Source organism: Falco naumanni, chromosome 1, assembly GCF_017639655.2.
Source record: "Falco naumanni isolate bFalNau1 chromosome 1, bFalNau1.pat, whole genome shotgun sequence".
NCBI classification, from domain to species: domain Eukaryota; kingdom Metazoa; phylum Chordata; class Aves; order Falconiformes; family Falconidae; genus Falco; species Falco naumanni.
In genome coordinates this window covers 40354956-40376210 of record NC_054054.1, presented here as the reverse complement: position 1 = coordinate 40376210, position 21255 = coordinate 40354956, and the positions used below count along the sequence as shown (strand labels likewise).

The 21255-nt window shown below is 38.1% G+C and overlaps 1 protein-coding gene across 3 annotated transcripts in view; it reads right to left on the bottom strand.

The window, feature by feature from the left end:
• The window catches only part of DNAAF9 (dynein axonemal assembly factor 9), a 79048-nt gene that overhangs the window by 43508 nt on the left and 14285 nt on the right, over window positions 1-21255 (bottom strand). For 2 of the 3 annotated variants that reach the window (XM_040590852.1, XM_040590862.1), the window contains exons 3-12: window positions 17682-17801; window positions 16703-16827; window positions 13009-13105; window positions 11693-11799; window positions 8572-8649; window positions 6240-6338; window positions 5582-5637; window positions 4303-4438; window positions 2605-2686; window positions 1618-1654 (exon numbers count right to left, since the gene is read on the bottom strand). In XM_040590852.1, the coding sequence (XP_040446786.1) occupies window positions 1618-1654; window positions 2605-2686; window positions 4303-4438; window positions 5582-5637; window positions 6240-6338; window positions 8572-8649; window positions 11693-11799; window positions 13009-13105; window positions 16703-16827; window positions 17682-17801 (937 nt within the window). Of the gene's footprint in view, window positions 1-1617; window positions 1655-2604; window positions 2687-4302; window positions 4439-5581; window positions 5638-6239; window positions 6339-8571; window positions 8650-11692; window positions 11800-13008; window positions 13106-16165; window positions 16195-16702; window positions 16828-17681; window positions 17802-21255 lie in introns of those variants that run through there. The other variant, XM_040590870.1, reaches the window with a different exon arrangement.

Here is a 21255-nt window from a genome sequence, read left to right as displayed (position 1 = left end):
TGCTACAGGAAATACATGTAATTCTTCCTAACTTTGTAACGATTCCTATTGTCACTCAAATTCATATATATATGCAAGAAAACACCTCACAGTGGGCTGTGCTTTACATCAATACACTATTGTTACCTTACTTTTCTTCCCATTTAAAAATCTTAAGACTAACAATGCAAAAACAGAAAATGGCATTTTCTTAAAACAACAGCAAAACCCACAAAAAAAAACCCAAAACACAACAAGGTTTACCCCAGGGATACTTAAAGTTATACAGTATATGCACTCCAGGTTGCAGTTCTGCTTCCTAAATACCACCAAATTTGGACTAAATAGTGCTCATGACATATTTTTCCATTTTTTATTTCATTGGAAAATATTGACAAATATAAGGACCTGTTACAGGACTCAACTGCAAACTAATTCCCAAATCATGAGGTCAGGTTTGTTAGAAAACCTAGTTTTGCTGCTACTGTTGAAACTAGATTATTTTATCCAATACAGGGATGTTTCCAAGAAAAAGAAATTCTCACAAAAAATACTGCCTCTATCAGCTAACCCCTGCTTCGCTTAGAACTTCTCTAGCCATCTGTTAGAAGCGTATTTAGTAAGAAGTCTTTCAGAAGCAGGACAAGAAATATTCTGTATGTTTGGGTGGAACATATATCTAAGCAAAATTACCTGTCAAAGTTAACATTAGTATAAAAAATTTAAAACATGTTGCTTAGTCTAGTAACCTCACTCTTATGCCTTTGAAAACCATATCACAATTACCAAAAGCCAACAATACTAAGCATGAAAGGACACCACTACCACCTCCCTTTGACACATCTCTAATATCTTGCTAATGTGTCATGCAGGCTTGCAAACTGCTCTGCTGCAGAAGCAGGAACAGTCTCCCAAATCATCCTAACTAGCAAGGAGGACAAAACCTCTGAGGAAAGGTCTGGTTTATCAAGATTGAGAGCAGTACCAAAGCAGATGATCTACCATGTTCTTAAAGCTTGACAAGTATCTACAACATGCATAGAAGTGGACATCAACATAAATAAACAGTCTTATTTTGTGAAGGTCAAAATATGTGGAAGTTTTGTAGCTTATTGGAAAAAAAAACTAATCAGAAGTTAACTTTTATCTATCCTCTAACAGAGCAAAACTTCTTCGCAAGTTTGAGTGTTCCCTGCTGGCGTTTTCACTAACCATTATAAATCCTACACATGGTTTAGCTTAATCAAACCAGCGTAAAAATTACTTTCACTTCTGTGAAACATGCTCCCACTCAGTTATAGATAGTTTCCTTCTCAGTGTATATGAAATACATTCTAAAGCAATTCAAATAAGTGTTAAGATAAAAGTTTTATTGCAATTTAAGCAAAATTTACTAACATTTCCTTTCATGCTTTGCTATACAGCAGAAGGGACGTCACACTAACAATTCATAGTTTGGTTCACTGAAAATCTCAACGAGCGATTTGCCTTAGAAACCTTGTCACATTCACGTTATTCAATATGAAAATGTAGCTCTGCAAATGCCAACAGCCACTGCTGACTAAAAGCGGTTTTGACATACTGCCACAAGGTAGGAAGTGTGAAGAGTTAAGGAAAAATAAAAAGTTGACAGCTTACACTTGTTCAGCTTGCTTGTGCATCTCATTGTCATTTCCTGTATTAAAAACAAAAATTTTAAGCACTTTTCAGAAGTGTTTACGCAGAACTTCTTGGGCATAACATTTCTGCTACATATCTCACATGACATTTATGCAATATTTTGCATAACTGCAGTTTCTTTGCAGATTTACTAAAGAACAAAGCAGATATTAACTTGTATCAGTACAGCCCGTACATACTACAGCCAAGACTAAAACCTGATCTCCCCAAAACAGCTGCATTGGGTCAGAACAAAGATGCCACGCACACGGTATCCTGTCTCTCAAAGTGGCCTTTCCTGGATGCCCAGGAAAAACCACAAATAGATCAAACATGCCATAATTCTTTCCACTTTGCAAGCTTCCAACCACCTTTCTTCAAATGCTTTCTGAGCTGGATATGGTTTCAAGATATATAGTAACCCTAAGGAGACTGCCTTTATCCATAGACTCATACAGCCATTTAAAATGGGTAAGAAAATTGTTGTTTAAAAACTTCACATGGCAGGTTTTTGTTAGGGAAGACAGCTATTATAACACACTATATTAGACCCAAACCAGAGAATAAAGGATAAAAGTCAAAGAATTTTCTCCATCCTTTTAGAAGTCGTCAATTATTTCATTTTTAAAAAAAATCAGGCTTATCTGGCAAGTACCACTTCAAATTACTGTATTTTTGGGGACTGTTTCTCTACCAATCTGTATGGAATGTGGACTTCAATGTTTATCCATTTTAAAAGGCCTGCACACTCAGAACTGACAGATTTTTGCACATGAAGGTAGGATGTGTAACAGAACAATGTTCTGTCATGATTTCATGTACTGCCTGTGGAACCACACAGTACCTACTACTCCATGGACTAATGCTCATGAAAGAATCAAAGCCATCTTTTAATCGCTACAAATTTAAAATTTTCAAAGGGAATAACTGTCTTATATTAAAAATCCCAAGTAGTAATTTACTTACCCAGGAAAGGAGTATGAGTGGTCCCAAAAAAATAGGTCCTTGAACAAGCCAGAGGTCCCTTTGGAGATACACACTGCACTACCTAGTTGTCAGTATTAATAAGATACAAAAAGACCTTAGTAAAAAACATTGGTGCAATAATTAACAATAAGCTAAGTTCCCCTTAAGTCTTCTAACCATTGACATACTACAGGAAGTGTACAACACACTTACCTGGATTTTAGAAAAGCAACTTACGTTTTCAAAGGTATATTTCACTTTTGACTTGACCTGAATGGTTGAAAGACTTTGGAAAGGAGATGAGCTCTGACTTCCATAAGCGTTAACCATGTGTTTTCAATTTCCTATGTCAACTGCTCTTTTCATGAAGAGGAAAGTGTGTCAGGTTCCCATAACTATGCTTGCACTTGGTGTTATTTACTATTTTCATGACACCCTATTAAAACAGTATCACCTGTACCTGTAAATAAACCACCTGTTTAAGAACAACGTCAGAATCTGAGGACAACAGATAGAGCAAGTACATCAGAATAAAATTGTACTTGCGTTTTGAAAGATTTCAAATGGTCTTAATGGGAATGTTAACAAGGAGGGGGGGAACAAAATTGGAAGTGTTTTTACAGAAATACGGTTAGACAGAGCAGCAAATGGAGGATGAGATTTCACTGGGATGCTAAAACAATCCTTTCTCAGGCTTCTGACACATGCAAAGAGTCCAGAATACCCACGTCCGTCCATCCATCCCTAAAGCATCTACACATGAAATGTTGTCATGACAAGATCATAAACTCATTCCCTCAATCATACGCTCACACCACGATGACCTGTACTCAACCACATCCATCTCCTCAGCAGCACAGACTCTGGACTCGCATGACTGACAGACACTCCCAGAGCCCATAGAAATTGGCTTGCAGGGAGAACTACACAACGCAATCTGCACACTACCTCTCCTCCTTCGCTGTGAGTTACCTTCTTGATCACCCAAGCCCAGCCAGCCAGAGGATCTGAATTCCCTGGGGTCGCTTCCCCAGTTACGTCCCCTGCACGGCGGTGCAACAAGCCATCGACCTCATCATATGTTTTAAAACTAAGCTTTTACTTGAAAATGGAAACAAGTTAATCTTACAACTTAATCTTAACATTCTTTGAACACCAGAAAGATTTTCAGTTTCATGAACTGCTCAGTTGCTGAAGCATACACTGAAATTTGAATACACAAGTATCCTGCATCTACTTGCAAAGTCATTATCAAAAAAAAGTGTCTTGCCATTTCTTTTTAAGAAATGGCTAAACAACTCTGATTAAAATAAAATCTGTGTGTCAGAGTTAAGTATATCATATGCATCATCAGGAAGATTTTCCCTTTATGGCTAGGACAAACATCCCCACAAAAATTCCCTCTCCCCCACCCCACACATTTGCAGCACCACAATTATTTTATAAAGTTACCTTTCTACAGGGGAAAAATCATTTAACACATTCAGCAGTCCCTGATTAAAGAATCAGTACAGTATGACTTAGAGAAAGAAAAAGGAAACGCATTCCTTTGACTGATTATTAAGGTAACATATGGGGGTTTATATGTTAAGAATTGGGCATTTAACTCATGGAAGGTAAGCATTTTAAGGGCACAAAAAATATATGAAGAAAATATATGCTGCTTCAAAGTATCAGATAACTACTTAAAAGCCTTACCATATGCTTAGCAGTGCTTCCACCAAGGCCAGTGTTTCGAACAAGATGTCCTTCTGATGGAAAATTAAAGTTACCAGAGTTCAAGTTTTCCTTAGTTGAGTGGCTACCAAACAGAACAAAGGGCTGTCGGCTAGGGCTGAAAAGAGAAGAGGGTATCACTACCAAAATACTTGAAGAAAACACAAAACAATAAATGAAATCAAAGCTTTCAAGTCTTGACAGACCAACTATTGAATTCCTTACTAAAAGAGTAGGAAGAAAAAAAAAATATATTACTACAGCTGCAGAAAGCTTCTCATTGAAAAGACCAAGTTCCAAAGAAAAACTACTTGAATTAACAAGACTACAGTTTCCTTCATATACAAGAACATATCTCAAGGTTGTTTCCCAAATGGTATTAGAATGTTTTTATTCCTCTTTTTTTAAAGTAAATTGCCTTGAAAAGCTGACTAGCTTAAAGTTTACCATCTTGAAAAACCCTGAAATGACTACACTGGAATTAAACAAAACTATTTTGGTTTTAGTTCTGGCTTTGGGCCCAAGACTCAGCTGGAGAGGTCAAGGTTTTTCTTTTCATTATTTAAATGCAAAAAACATAGGATGCTGAAAACAATAAAGGACATTGAACTCCACCGTTTAACTCCAAATAAAGAATCTGCAGAGACATTCAAGTAGCTAAGCAACCTTTGTTTAGCTCAGAACAGCAGAATGCTTGGTTTTGTGACATACAACAAACCAGTTCCTCTCTCAGATAAAATTATATGCTGACATGAAATAAATCTGACCTGTATTTCCCAGCTCATATTGGCTAATATTTTGGGTTAACTGCCCTGCTTTAAGCATTTGTCTTGTGTGTGTTGTGACACACAAAAGGACATCAACTTATTCAACCTTCATTTTTAGTTGGTTTTGAGTATCACATAAATAGGACCAACATTTTCAAACATAGCTGTCCTGTGTAATGAGTTCATGAGTTTGTTTAGATCTCTGACCATGAAGGAATTGATCATGTTAGAATTATGTTCAACATGTTAGAAGGAGGATGGTTTCAAACATGTTGACATTGTATATTTAATAACTACACCATTAAATCCCACGAAAATTCAGCTTATCCTTCCTAGAAGTGCCTTTGCGCATTTTTTTTAAATATGCAAAGATAAGATGTGATATGCTGAGATGGTCCCAAAAAGAATTATAAACATTATGACATCAGAGGTAGGGAAAAAATGTATTAAGTTACTAGTGACACCACAATTTAACAGGGAATAATGAGCAATACCTGTTATCTGTTATATGGCTTGAGATCATTCCATGACTGAAGTAACTTCTGAAAGGCTGTGAAGAATAATAAAAAAAAAATAAAAAATTATTAACAAGCAAATGAACAGAAAGCATGATATGTCCTCACTATCATTAAAAATAAACCTGAATTATCCTTCTCAGAAAAAAATCCTGAACCCGCAATAACTACTTCCAACCTCCATAAACAAACCCAAACACCATTAAGTCTCATATATGTTTAAAAAGCAACAACCACTATGAAAAAACACTGCACTACTTTCACCCATGTCGTATGTTACCATCAGTTATGTTTGAGATTTGACACATGCAACCTCAGCTTGTTAGGAAGTGCACATACCAAAGCTTCCACTAAAATGGAAGTCAATCTACCTACAAATGGAGATCTTTTGTGCAAGCATAAAACAGCCAAGTTCAACTATCAGTGAACACTTGACTGAATTACACCAGGCAGTCCTAAGCCATCATGATATGGGTAGAGGTAAGGTGGGTGGTGAACTTAAAAATGCGTTTCTACTCCTCAAACATGAAAGGTGAGATGGGGTAGAGAGAAAGAAAAACAAACAAACAATGCTGAATAATAACTACTTCTGCATGGATGATGCTAGCATTTCAAAGTATTACAGAAGCAGGCATACCTCCCCCGCCTGAGATTCCGATAGTTCCAGAATGAAGGGAATTTCAGTATCAAAATTAGCAAAAAAGTTGGTCCACTGGTGTTCAAAAATCATTAAATCCTAGAAGAAAAAGATTCAACATTACTTAGTAAGGCAAGTGTTACATCACAGGAAAAAAAATGTCACAGATTGTACTAAATGAACACAAATTACTTCAGAACAATGTAGACTACATTTCACTACGCAGTATAGAAAATGGCCTGCCCAATGAAACACTTAAATACAAGAAAATAAACATCATTTAGAAGGTAAGGACCTTCTGCTGCATTTTAGGGGGTCTTTTTTGGGTGTGTGGTTTTTTTGGTGGGTTGGGTTTTTAGTTTCTTTGAGAGCCGAGAGGCAGGAGAGGGAAAAGGACCAGAGCCCAGCCCTGTTTTCAACCCAAGCACACTGTTTTGAGATCACTCATAACTCAAATCTCATGTCTCCCATAAAATTTCCAAAATAAACACTTGAACAGGTGTAATTTTCAGTTTTGAAATCTGTATATGGTTCTGCAGCAATTTGTATCTGATGTTAAATAAGCTTACGGACAGAAAATGAGGAACAAGGTGGGGAATTTGGAAAGCTCGTGGTATACAAGCAGCAGGCAATCCTTTCTTTTATCTGCATTTGTGAAAACAAAAAGTTAAGTGCAAAAAGGAAACACCAGTAACACCTTACTGAAGCAGAATAAAAAAGGAAGATGACTACAGTTAAGTGCTGCATTCAAATTAATCTTAAAAAAAAAAACAGAGAATCAATAAAAAGAAAATAGTGTGTCACACTGACAAAGCAGGAACCTTACATAACTAGGCAATTTCAAAATACTTCAAGATTACTTGCAGTTACTTGTCACATACTAACTTGGAAGACAAGAGACATCCTGATTTTAGGAACTGTAGTTTTTCACATATATGTAACAGGCAAAACCAGAACTATGACTTTAGCAGTGGTCTAAGCACTATACAGTATTTCATTTCAGCCACTTCATTAATGCAGCAATGAATGAAATTTAGAGAATGAATATTGATGAAACCTTACAAGCCTTCCAAAACACTAATAAAGCCTGTATTAGAGGTTAAAAATGAAGGTTTACATTTAGATGCAGAAAGTATCATTGGAGAATACTGTAGTCTCAAATAAGCTTTTCATAGAAGCTAAAGGCTAGGAATTGCTTTTGTCAGTTTTTTGGCACATGGCAATATTTTGTACAGAACATTCTTTTACATCCCAGGTCAAGTTCAAATCAGAAGGTTTTGAAATCAAAGTTGTATTAACAAAAAAGATATACTCTTTTTGCTAATATATACCAGCTTCAAACGCTCTTAACTTCATCCTCATGGAGAAAAAAAAAAAAAAATTTAAATAACCAATTTCTAATAAAAGCAGAGTTGTATGAAAACCGCATTTATAAATTTTATTCAGAAAACCTGAATTCAATTTAACAACAACTTTCTAGTTTAAAACTCCAAACTAGGATAAGTAAGTCTGTTTCAGGGTAGACTTACCAGGTACAAGAAAAGTCCCAGACATTAACCTCACTTGTACAGGATGGGGGAAGTGAAGTATCAGAGTGTGACTAAGACTGACAGCCTTGTAAACTGTTATGACATTTTGATTTTCATTACAGCAGTTGATTAAACAACCAAATTGGTGTGAACTACCAGTATTTTATTAATAAAGGATACTTACTACTGAACTTACTACATACTGAAAGCTCACTTTGCTGCCAAGCTAGAACGTGATGAAAAATTAACAACGAAAATAATATATACTAATAACATTATTTTCTTCTCTAACACTGAGATCAGCCCACCGTATTAAAATGAGGAATCACTTTACACTGTATGTCTATATTCCACAAAGCTTCAGGGCAGCCACTGAGTGTCACTGTTACCCACTTAAAGTGGTTACAAAGCAGTTCTGAAAGCGGTTTTTCCTGGAATGGCTGTAAATTGAAGTGGACTTTTTTTCCCCCCCTTGCTGCAAAAGGAGGATTAACACACACAAACAGACCAACTTTCTGCACTTTGTACACAGTCATATGGCCTGAAGAACAGTCACACCATTTACAAAACCTTTAGGAGAATTTCAGGCAAATTAAGAAATTCAAGGAATCCAAGACAAGCTGTTTTAATGTTTTGTAGACTTTTGTGGTAGATTTGAGGAAAGGAAAGAGCCTGTAAACAACAGTATGCGGAGCCAGTAGATTAAGTCCATAAGCACTATTAAAAATAAACAAAATCACAATTTTGCTCTGGGGCTAAACTAACAGACTAGTAGTTGATTCAGAGTATTTAACCTGCATTACCTCAAAGAGCAAGTCCTCCAAGGAAACAGGATCCATCTTGCTGTATGTCTTCCACAAATCAACACTGACATCCATTAACTGAAAAATATTTTAAACACAATTCTGTGAAATACACCATGAAGAATGTCACAGATTCAGGTTTAAGCCACACAAACAGACTTGCAGCACGCTGCCCATGCTACCAGTCGTCCTTAAGTATGAATTCAGAAATATTGTTTCATGCTGGTTACAAAAGAATTGACCAGATGCAAGTGTTCTGGATGCTTCAGAGACTCATCTCAAGTAAGGCTTTGATATAGGTGCAAATTTTTGCCTACATCTTTCAAATAAATCATTTCATGAAGTTTTTCGAACTAGCAATCTTTCGACTAGCAGGTCGAGGAAAGCGATTCTGCACCTCTACTCTGCTCTGGTGAGACACCACACACACAGTGCTACCTCCAGCTTTGGGGCCCCCAACACAAGAACAACATCGACCTGTTGAGCCAGTCCAGAGGAGTCCACGAAGATGCTCAGAAGGCTGGAGCACCTCTCCTATGAAGACAGGCTGAGTTGGGGTTGTTCAGCCTGGAGAAGACAGGGCTCCAGGGAGACCCTAGAGCACCTCCCAGTGCCTAAAGGGGCTACAAGAAAGCTGGAGGGGCTTTTTACAGGGGCCTGCAGTGATAGGACAAGGGGGAATGGCTTTACACTGGAAGAGCAGAGATTTAGGTTAGAAGAAATTTAGAAGATTTAGGAAGAAATCTTCCCTATGAGGGTCGTGAAGCACTGGCACAGGTTGCCCAGAGAAGCTGTAGATGCCCCATCCCTGGAAATGCTCGAGGCCAGGGTGGACGGGGCTTGGAGCAACCTGGTCTGGTAGAAGGTGTCCCTGCCCATGGCAGAGGGTTGGACTAGATGATGTTTAAGGCCCCTTCCAACCCAAACCATTCTATGATTCTATGGAATTGTGCTAATAGCAAAGAACAGCATCAGCTGGTGCAAGTAAAAGGGAAAGATCAGTTTTCTGAGACAAGAAAGAAAAGCGGCAGATTCCAAAATTACTCGTCCTATGCACCAGCCAATTCTCGCTGTAAGCATAATGTAAATACAGGCTAAGCTAGTTTAACCTAACAGTTCGCAGTACCTTCTTCCAAGTACTAAGATGATGCATATGAGAACACTAGTCAAAAACATATTCATTCTTAAGGGAAACTTGTATCTGAATAATTCCTGCATTTACAAGGTTTCCCACCACCCACTTCATTAAAAATGCAACACTGACTGGAATTTTCTTAAACTACTTCTTTACAGTTATTCCACTTGCTCATATTATTAGATATGGCAGTAATGATTTCCCATACATCACTTCCATTCACCTACCAGTACAGTAAGTTCTCTGGATTATAGCACCTTGACCAACCCTGACTTCGACTTCTGTATTAAGAGAGCAGCTGTGCTTAAAACACTGAAAACAAGTAGTAAGTTATCATTATCAGGTTATCTTCAAGTCTTACAGCACAGAATGCACAGCAGAGGAAGAAAATCAGTTTGAGGAGCTAAAAATAAACTGAGATCACTCCCTTTTAATAATGGCACAAGTATTCACTTATAGATCATTTACAGTGATCTCAAACGTACTTCCTCGTATAGACTGGGTTTTCCTCCCCATCTGTGACACATAGGAGCTGCCTAACAGATAATCATGCATAAACAACTACATAAAAAATAAGAATGCCACTTCCCACTTGTAATTCCCTTATGACTTTAAGGAGAAAGAACTCAAGCTGGAACTGGTTGAACCGCCGGAGCTAACACACTTAATCTTAAAAACACATACCGAGTATTTTCATTGTTCCTTTTTAAATCTGCAAGAGTATAGCAAAGGCAACATCAACTCCCACAATGAAATAGGAGAATCTGTCTTTATGAAAATATCGCCACACTGGGTCTACACACTTTCTCAAAGCCTCTATGGATTCATGAAGTGAATTGGCAAGGGTAATAAAGATCCAAACAACCCCTGAATTCACAGTCAAATCATCATTGACTAATTTCAGACATTAAGAAGGGCTACTGATACTTAGGTACCTCTCCACAAAGGTGCTCACCTATTTGCACTTTGTACTTAATGGTTTTGACAGGTTCACACAACAAGATTATTTACAGTACTGGTGATGGAACAAAGAAAAGCAAAGCATGAGGAAAGGTATCAGTGGAAAGAACACAGTGCTCAGAGAAAGGCACACTTGCACTGACATAATAGATTTTTGAGCAAGTGTGTACAGTACTACAAGTGATGAGACTTTTAACAATAGTACTATTAATTCCTTGGGTTTCTTCCAGTTGTCAGAAGTCAAACAAAGAACATTCTGGCTGTAAAAATGGACGAGTGACTAAAAAATAGGACATCTGCATTTCTGTGGCAGACATCCAAGAAAATGAAATAAAAGAAGTTTCAAAGTAGTACATAAATACAAAGCTGTCCTCTGAAGATGCTGTTCGAGTATAATTAATAAATAAGTGAATCAAATGACACAAGTTTCTCAGAGTAGAACAGCAAGACATTACCAAAACTAGGGGCATCATCCAAAATCTTAACTGTTGCCCTATTCAGCAGGCTTCAAAGACCCAAGAATATATCATGTTGATGAGACAAGTAGATGCATCTCTTGTGTCAAAACCAATGACCCAAGAAATACAGTCACTTATTCTCTCAGTTCATCTCAAGGCATTTGTCATTAGCAGCTTCTCTTGCACCGCTCTTGAAGACCTATACCCATCTAGCAGAGTTAAAAGTGTTTCTGTTATCAGCAGAGGGGGCCTTCAAAGACAAGGAAAAACAATTCTAAATCACAACAGGGGAGCTGGGGATGATGACCAGTCAGTCACAGTTGATCCAGGACAGAGTGCTGTGCAGCTTCTAACAGAGTCTCACAGCAAGACTGCACTGTCTTCCTCCTTGCACATTCAAAACACTGCTTCATAAGATCCTGAAAAACTTCATCTAACTTGGAAGTTCACTTGAGCAGTGAGTCAGCACTAGATGATCTCAAAAGGTACTTTCCAACTGAAATAATTCCATGATTCAATTTCTGCTTCAGAACGGAAATGGAAGAAATTTAAAAACATAACTACTCACTTCATATTTCATTGTAAAGAAGCCATCACCCCCAATTCCTTCCAGTGCAAAAGCCTGCACTATTGGCCACTTTTCAACAATGAACATATCAAATATCTGTAGATGACCTGCAAAAGAAATGTTTCACAGAAACATTATCTCACAAATACTGGCAGTTTAACTTCCTGTGAGATCTTAGAGTTGTTCTGAGACTCTAATATAGGATGTCAATTATCCTGCCTTTGTACAACTTAATCGGTAATTGAAAAACATTTTTGGGAAGAAGGTAGTTTTCAGAAACTTTTCTCTACACTCTGAATTTTTCCCCTTTTTTCCAGCTACCAGGCTAGCAAAGAATACTATGTCTCCTTGCGAATTTAATTCCACGACCATTAGTAAAACCATGCCTCTTAAAATCCAAGATAATAAACAGGGAGCTTTGCTTACTCCAATTCCTTCAAATATTTGGCCTTAAGTAAAATACTGTCAAACACCATCCCTGTGTTAATCAGAATTTTAAGTTGGGGGAGAGAAAAACTATTCAGCCTGGCACTCACTGATGAAACTGTAAGCCATCTGAAGTGTGATCATCATCCCTAGATAATACTTCTTTAGATACTTCCTAACAAAAAAACACCATACTTCCCCTATGCCCTGACTCATTAACGAATTTTTAGGCAGTCAGAGCCTATCACCCTTTGCTCAGGAGAAGCAATGAAGAAATAGGAATAAAAGAAAACACACCTCAAAACTCAATTAGCTTGGTTTGAACTTACATGGTTCAAAAATAGAAGGCAATTTGCTCCCCCCCCCCGCCCCCGGCGTGCTCACGCTGCACAGTAAAGTACATGCACCGCATCGCTTTCACATTATTCACTATTGGGGATACTGCAAAACACACTTTACTGAACAATGTAAGATTACACTGTTTAGGCTGCAAGGCTGGCTACACATCATAACAGGAAGTCAAGCAGTCCAGTTTTTTCAGTGCTAAAAAAGGGAACTTGCATAACGAAATGTTTATTCTTTCCTTATATAAAGAAGTATTTATCTGGAGCTCTCATCTGAACAGAGAACTTCTGTAGAAGCAAAACACGCTTCTCTGAATGCAAATTATTTCTTTGCCTCATGCTGTGAACATTCACTCTTCAGATGAAGTCTAAGGGCTTACATTTTTCAGAAAGAAATCCAACTCAAGTAAAAAGAGGTTAAAAGGAAACTATTGACATATTAATCCTTATTTCTTACCCAAGGCATGGAAATCTTCATTCCTTGAACTGTATGACTTGCATGCTGCAAAACACTTAAGACTACAAGCACAAAACAAGCTAACCTACCTTGGCAGCTGTACGGAATACCAATGCGACTGCAATCTCGAACCATGTCTACAAAGCTGGAAATTTTAAATTCCTCTGCAGCTTCTTCATCTTCATACTGAAAGAAGTCATTTAGAGTAAAATTTGATCAGGCGTGCCTACTGTGATTGTTAGCTTTGCACTAGAGGGAATATGCATTCTACTAAATTCCACAGCAAGTATCAAGTAGTCCACTAAAATACAACCTAGAGCCTTCAGAAGCTAAAGAACCTTTTTAGTCCCTATATTTTGGAAACTCCATCATGGCAGTGATGTATTCAAGCCAATGAAAATTGTTCTTAAAAACAAACAAACAAAAAAAACCCCACCAAACATCAGAGCAAAGATTTTAATAAGGTTATATGAAGGCATAATTATATACTTTATTTTCAGCTTTCAGTGAAGTCTTTCTACATCATCAACTAGATGCTGGACAATTTTTAAACAATGAAAGAAACTTAGATAACACCAATTGATGTGCCTCAAAAAAATTGCCACAGAGGGAAAAAAAGAAATGATTACCAGCTTAACAACACTATAATGGGAAAGTCAGCTGGCAATATATACCTCAGGTCACAAAACAAGCAACAAGAACCAGTTGCTGTCCGAGGGAGAGGTATGTGCAGGGAAAAGGAGGAAGAAAGAAAAGAAGACACCACCATGCAACACCAGCTTGCTGTTTTACACTAGTAGCAGACTGAAGTTGTCTGAAGACTTCAGCAGACTGGAGAACAAATATCCTACTTATGGCTCAGAAAAATACAAAAACTAGACTGAAGAGAAAAATCACACAAAAATCATTTTTATAGCAGAAAAAAAAAAACCTAAAAATACTCTCTGATTTTTATCTGAAAAGGTACAGTTTAGCAGCAAGTCTGAAGGCAAGAGCCCTAGCCCCACTGGGTACTTCAAGAGTCACCTGCTTTCTGGAGCAAGATCAGGCAGCGGTGTGTTTTGTGTATTTATTTTATTTTTCTAGGTACAGTGCTCTGAACTTAACATCAAGGTAAACTAATTATTATTAACTTTTTGTACATAATTCTTGTAAGCTTCAGGATATACCCAACAAATCTATTTTAAGAACAATTTCTTTTAAGACAAGCCTGAATTTAAGATGCAGTCCAAGTTCCTCCATGATGTGTTCTTTCTTCAATCCCAGGAAGCCAGATCAAAGTTTCAGTTCAAAGCCAAGCCCCAAACAACTGCCAGTTTCTAAAGACTTAAAATGCCATTAGAATAAGAACTTGGTTTTTGGCAGGGTGCTAAAGGCTTGCCTACTATCTGCTATTGCGGGTATAAATACAGCCTGTTCCATGACACCCAGAAAGCCTCATTAAATTTCAGTACTTGATCTTATTTAGCCATTTTGAAAATGGGTATTCTTTAATAATACATGTTTTCTTCAAACAGCTAGGATACTCAAATTACTAAGGTCTAGTTAAAAGCAAGTAGGAAGGAGGAAAGGAAGGAGAGGCTATAGGTTCTGTCAGATTCATCAAGAGCTGCACAGAGCCAGGTATGGCATTGCTTGCTTTATTTCTACAACTCTTGAGCTTTTTTTAAATTTCATTTTTATAAATGCAAGCTAAAGTTATTTTTATCACTGAAAAGAAAAATGCTTAAAAGCCACTACAAGCAATCCTCCTGTAAACAGGATGCACATAAAGCCTATGACAGCAACGATTATTCTTCCTTTCAGAAGCAATCTAGGGAACTGGCAATTTTTGTACATTACAAATATGCCTGGCAGTGCAATGCTCAGCTCATTCACATGAAACAGTAGTGAAGTAAATTTTTTATTTTCAGCTTCAGAAATCAAGCTTTTCCACTCATTTCCACAAACATCAAGGCATATGGCTTACCTTTCTAGTTACACCGTTATTTCAAGCCAGTACTGTGTGATTAAGGTTACTACCTACCATGATAAATCACAAAGAAAGTCCATGAACAGATGCAGCTTAAAATTCAATAGCTGCAACTGCAGTTGTGCTAGCAATACTGTGTTAAGAATCACCCAATTCCCGATTCCAAAATGCATGTTTTACCACCATCAGATATGCTTCAAGATTTGCCCTTTCAGTAGGAATTCTGGCAACACACAAACCTTATGAAGCCAGGCTTTAGATTTTGCTACAGCATGCTTTAACCTGTAGCTCAGCTGTTTACATCTTAACAAGAAGTAAGTAATTAGCCCTCTCTATGCAGTACTCATGGGACTGTATCTAGAACGTGTATGTGGATTCCAAAACCGGATGACTGCAAGACAGACATTGACAAACTGGAGCAAGTTCAGTGGAGGACCACCACAATGATCAGTGGGTTGGAGCACTTGTGGCAGGAGAGACCCAGGCTTGTTCAGCCTAGAGGAGGCAATGGCTGGACCACATAACTGCCTTCCAACATCCACAAAAACTTTATTGAGGTGGTGAAGTAAAGCTCTTTGCAGTGGTCTGCAGTTGCAGGACACATGACAACGGGTATGATTTAAAACAAGAGAAGCTGAGGCTGGATAAAAGGAAAACACTTTTTCACTGTTAGGATAGTCAAATAATGGAGCAGATAACTGCAGAACTCTTGGCTATCATCCTTGGATGCTTTCAACATCCAACCACAAAAAAACTTGAGTAACCTGATCTGATCTCATCACTAACAGTGCCTTAAGCAGGAATTTAGACAAGATGATCTCCAGAGGTCCCTTCTAACCTGAATTATTTCATAATTCTGTGATCTAAACTATCAAAAAGCCACAGAAAAACACAATCGATCTATCATAAGCCCCATCCCTTTCAAGCTGAAAACTCAAGGAAACAAAAGGCTTCTCTCCCCGACCTCCCGGTTCATTCTTTCTCCAGCTTCACCCATTAATATCGCAGGCTCCTAACCCTTTCCCTTCAAATTTCACTATAATTCCAATTTAGAAATGGAACTACACAGAACCGAACAAGCAGGGAAGCTTCCCATGATGGCATTTAGGAAGAAGCATTTCCAGTCTCAATTGGAATAAAAAGGTTCTTATTCTACACCTAGACAAACAGTATTTTTATTTTTTTACTCCTCTAACAGTACTTCACTATAATAAACATAGCTTTTCTAAGAGTAACTTGACTTTTAAATGCAGGATGAAACTCACGCCACTTACATGGTCCAGTGAAAGTGAGGTTAATAGCTCTTGAAAGGAAGTTGAAAGTTAAAACAGAAATACATAATAAAGTTTCTTGATTTTAAATAGCCTACTAAGCCAACCTTCTCTAATATTCTAAAATTATTGGCATAGACCACATTAAAACACTGCTCTGGTAGCAAACAAAGCTATCATTGGAAATCTCAAAGCTGACTGTGGTGCTTGATTCAGATTCTGCATTACTCAACCCACATGTTTTTCCTCATTAAAAGATCATTGACTCATGTCAAAACAATAGTAATTAGTGGGAGAGGGGAGCAGTTTGTCTTCATGCTCCAACAAAGTATTAAAAACATATTCTTCTTGCACACATTAGCAAAATTATTAATACCCATATAGATATATATACACACACACATGCAGGTCACTCCCCTACTGAGTGTGAAAAAAGAAAAAAAGACTTCTGGGAGGAATGTTAAAAAAAGTTCCACTTTGAATTATCAGTTCATTAGCAAGTTCATTAGCAATTCTTATCTGCATTCACTTTCCACTTACCTCATTTTCAGTTAGACAGTGAAAATGCAAGTTCCTCCAGTATGCCACATACGGCAAAAGATGATTATAATTCACAGGGTTGCAGTACAGATGGACACTGTCAGGTTTTATTAATATGATTATATCTGCAACAAGCAGAAAAAATATTATTCCAGCATCAAGACTCCATACATAGAAGAATTATAAGGACACAAAGAAAAAGAAACCTAAAAAAAAAACCTCACAGAAATTGAACAGAAAACACTTTTCCTATAATGTACCTCATTAAAAGAAAATTGTTTAACTATTTAAATATACAATCACTCCCCACATCTTGGAAAAAAAGGACAAAAAAAAGAAACAGTTGGCAGCCACAGGCAGTTCCCAGTAGAATAGTACTTCTTATTGTTCCAAACAATTGTGGGTTTATTCTGAAGTCTTGTACAGAACTTGCGTCAGCCTGTCCTTTGAAAAGCCAAGAGTGTCAGTGATGAGCCCTTACAGAGCACTTACAAAACTGCTAACTAGAGTTGCTCTTGCCTGATATTACATCAGAAAGTTGCTCCAACTAAAAACTAGCCTATGGGGTAGATATTCAACGTTTCATGCAATTAAGGGAATAATCATCTATGATCATGGTGACTGGCCACTTTCCAAATATTACAGAAGTGAGTTAATATGTTAAAGAGGGCCCAAGTATTTTAGAACTCCAGGAGTATGATCACTCAACAATTGGTAACACATGTACATACATACCAGGACTGAATTAGGACTTCTTGGAATGGGCTGTATTTGTTTAGGCTTAGAATTTGGCAGGGGGTGGGGCGTGTGAATGTGTTTAAAAACAAGAGTTCTTCAGCAGCGTTTTTACGAGCCATTTTTTATGAGTATATATACACTCAGAGATTTACTGACTTACTTTTTTTGAGGTTTTCCCCTTTTTCTGCTTACCCTCCCTCCAGAAAGACTGAAGAATAAGTAAAAATGTTAAGCAGATTACCATCAAGAACTTCTTCAGGAAATCCAGTTCTTTCAAAGTCGTTGTTATTCTGGCTATACAAGCCAAAAAGCAGGTAGTTTGCCAGTTCCCTGCAACCTTCATTGTATCGACTATCTATTCCTGCAAAAGCAAAACCATACATGAAGTGTCATGTGTCCTAATATTGTACACCTGAAGAGTTTGTTTTATTCCCTAATAAGAAAATAAAACAGGAGCATTAACTTAACCCCCTCACATAGTCAGTGGGCACAGATGCCTATTGAACTTACTGAGAAAACAGGGTAGGGGAAAGTTCGCTGGCACATGCTGACGTTCAACCCTTGACCTAAAATACACAGGCATTGCTTAAAAAAAATTAAGTCTAGTTTTCTGCAGTACTCCGCATCAACAAAAGTACAATTTTATCTAGTAATTCAAACTTAAACATCTGTCTGTATGCAGTATGAATTCTAATTAATATGTTCTTGATTGAAGCTTCCTAACAAACTAATCCTGTGACCTAAATCTCCTGCTTTAGACTACATGATTAAACATTATCTTATCAGTATTATACTGCAATCCCTGAGTCACCAGAAAGCCAGTGCAGACTTCTAACAAATCATGAAAAGATATTCTGACAAAACATACGGGATACAAACAGCTTCCAAGTAAATTCTTAGACAGGTCCTTGGGAAAATAAAATTAAAACAACTGAAGATCTGGAGCACAAAGAAATAGAAGATAAATACAAGAAAGAAAACAAGCCACAGATTTAGGAAGTATTTTCATCTCCCTGGAAGACAGTCACAGTCATAATTCCTAATTCTGCTGTAATAAACCAAGTTTTCTCCAGAAGTAAAACCATGCATGAAGCAGCATGCCTGACACCCACACTTGACAAAGGTCACCCACCAGTCTTGCCTTGCTATAAGATTTCTGATAAAGACCAACAGCAAGTTTTCCTACCAAGTTACATTAAGGTACAGTTGGATGGTTGCCAGCAAATAAAAAATTGTTACCACTGTCCAAAGGAGAGATCAGCACACTGATAATGTAATAGCACAGCCTGAACATCTGGGTTTCAGGACTTACATCGGAAACCAAAATACTGCAGTCATCTGAGCTTACCAGAAACTGGAACAAACCCCAGGTTCTCCCAATTATGTTACTTTTTTTATGTTATGCTTCAGCTTTGAAGTGCTAACCAGATGCCCTGTCTGCATCCAGCTACTGAATCCTATAACTTAATAAACTCCCTTGCTTGTCTAGTAAATGACCTTTGGATAGCTCATGTATATTCCAAGGTATCAGATATTTGGTCTAAGGCTACAGAAGAGACAAATACAAACACTTCAAACTGAGCTGAAGCTATGAAACTCTGTAGTACTGCTCCCCACTCATGGCTTCACAATTAACAGCACAAATAACACACTGTTGTGCGCACTGCACTCCTTGAACTGTGGTGGAAAAAAGGAAAGCTGCATCACACCTGCCCCGGCCTTCTCAGCCCTCAAAAATCTTTCCTGACACAATCTTTGAATCCTCATTCCTCTATCCAGCTTCAATCACTGATCTCCCATTCATGTACATATGTCCTGGGAGCATGATCTTTTTAAAACAAGTCAATGCGGTGTGTTTGAAAGCATCCATTGACAGAATATCAAAAGCCTTAGCAGCCAATCTGTAACTCAGGTCCATGGCATCCATAAGACTCATCTCAAGAATGTTCAGACCCAGTCAACTCATTTTTCCCCTCTGCTGCAACATTCTGTCTTTGCTGTGCCAATAATTTTCTGCATAACCAGACTGCCCTGAATCTGGGAACTCTAAGACAGAGGGGATGCAAGAGAGGGATGAGAGGGACAGCACACTGTCTCTTTATTTACATTTCCAGCCTCATCAAAGCATGCATACCAATGTAACCTAGAATTCCACCGGACTTGACACACCAATATTGGTGCCAAAGCCCCCATGTCTCCATGGGGTTTTAGTTACTACAATCAAGCGTGGAGACTCTGTTCTTCCAGGAAGAACCATCCCTTTGTTCGAGGGAATTCCATTTGAACATAATCAGTCTCCTTGAAACCAGCTACAGCCTTAGAAAGCTAGCACACACAATGTCCTGAAAATAACCTGTCTTACTGATCACTTGCCTAACTGAGGCAAGTTTTGAAGGCAGATGAGCAATAATCCTGGCACAAAGCAGGAGTTCTGATAGTCCCTTTCAGTGGCAGCAAGCTGTTGTTCAGTTGTAGATCAGTTGTAGATCAGTTGTTCTGCAAGCAGCATTACTTCTGTTTTGCAAGCAAACATCACCTATCTTATCAAACGTTACTCTAACAAGGCACCTCTAACTACAGGCCAAACAGTGTGGATGAAAGCAGCCATGGCATTTGCACTTTTTTCTATCAGGTTTACAGGTGGGGTTTCCAAAGCCTAAGGCTAAGTGGCCAAGGCAGTGTGCTCAAGGACAGGCTAACACAGTCAAGCAGAAAAAGGAACAGATGATTATAAAATCTGGAAGAGCAGAAAAAAATGAGAAACTCCTCCTTTAAAAAAAAAAGTTAAGATGTCAGCATGACTTGAAGAGTTTGAGTTTTTATCTGGGTGCACGAGCTCTTCAGGCTTGAAGTATAGAAGATCTTTAAAGCTAAACACCAAAACCCTGCTTTTTAAGTTAGCAACAGAAGGAGGGGAAGACAAGACAAGATGTTAACATCAAAAAGATGATGTTAACAAGGAGGACAGCTGATAAACAACTCGTACAATAAAGGACATGGGTAAATATTGCTTGCAGAACACTGATAGGCTAGCAGAGAAGGCATCAGCTTACCATAAAACAATTAGCCCTGCAGAATACTTGGGTTATGTGGTTTGGTTGGGGCTTTTTTTTTTTTTTTTTTTTAAGTATCCAGTACAGACAGGAGCTTTCATACTGAGGCTTTAATAGTATACTACAGAAACATATGAAGTTAAATTAACAGATATAGTTAGCGGAAAATAAACAGGAAATGAAACAATGACAAAGATAAGATACCTCCAGAAAGCACATCAGGAGTCCTCAACAGAACAATGGGGAAGGCTATGAATTAGGAAACCCCACGCCTGTCTCCAGCTGAGTTTAGTAACTCCCAGCCTATTCCCAACTCATCACAAGGGTGTAGTTAGACAATGACTCAGTTGAACAGCTCCCTGCTGCCCACAGAGCTGTTCCTGCTCCTTCTCCTTCAGTCAGTGCTCATCTGACCTCTCAGTGAGCTGATTTAGTTTGCTAAATTGGCAGAAAACTAGTCTGGCCAAATACAGGGTAGGGGGGGGAAATAAATCTGTCTGTTCAGTAAGATGAAGTGGGTGCAACATATCAAACAACCACCAGCACTGACGCAAACTGCATGTGGGGAGGGAAAAAGAGGAAAGGGAAGAGGAGCAGTTCAGGGGCAGGCTGAGACTCCCCTTTTGCACAGCAAAAAGCATTCACCCCAGACACCTCTCATGTCTGTAATTTCACAGTTGCTAAGCTGACATAAACATAGCCTGCAGGTAAAGAGAGTCCTGCTCTTTGTCCCAGCCAGTCTCAAATATCAAAACAAAGAAA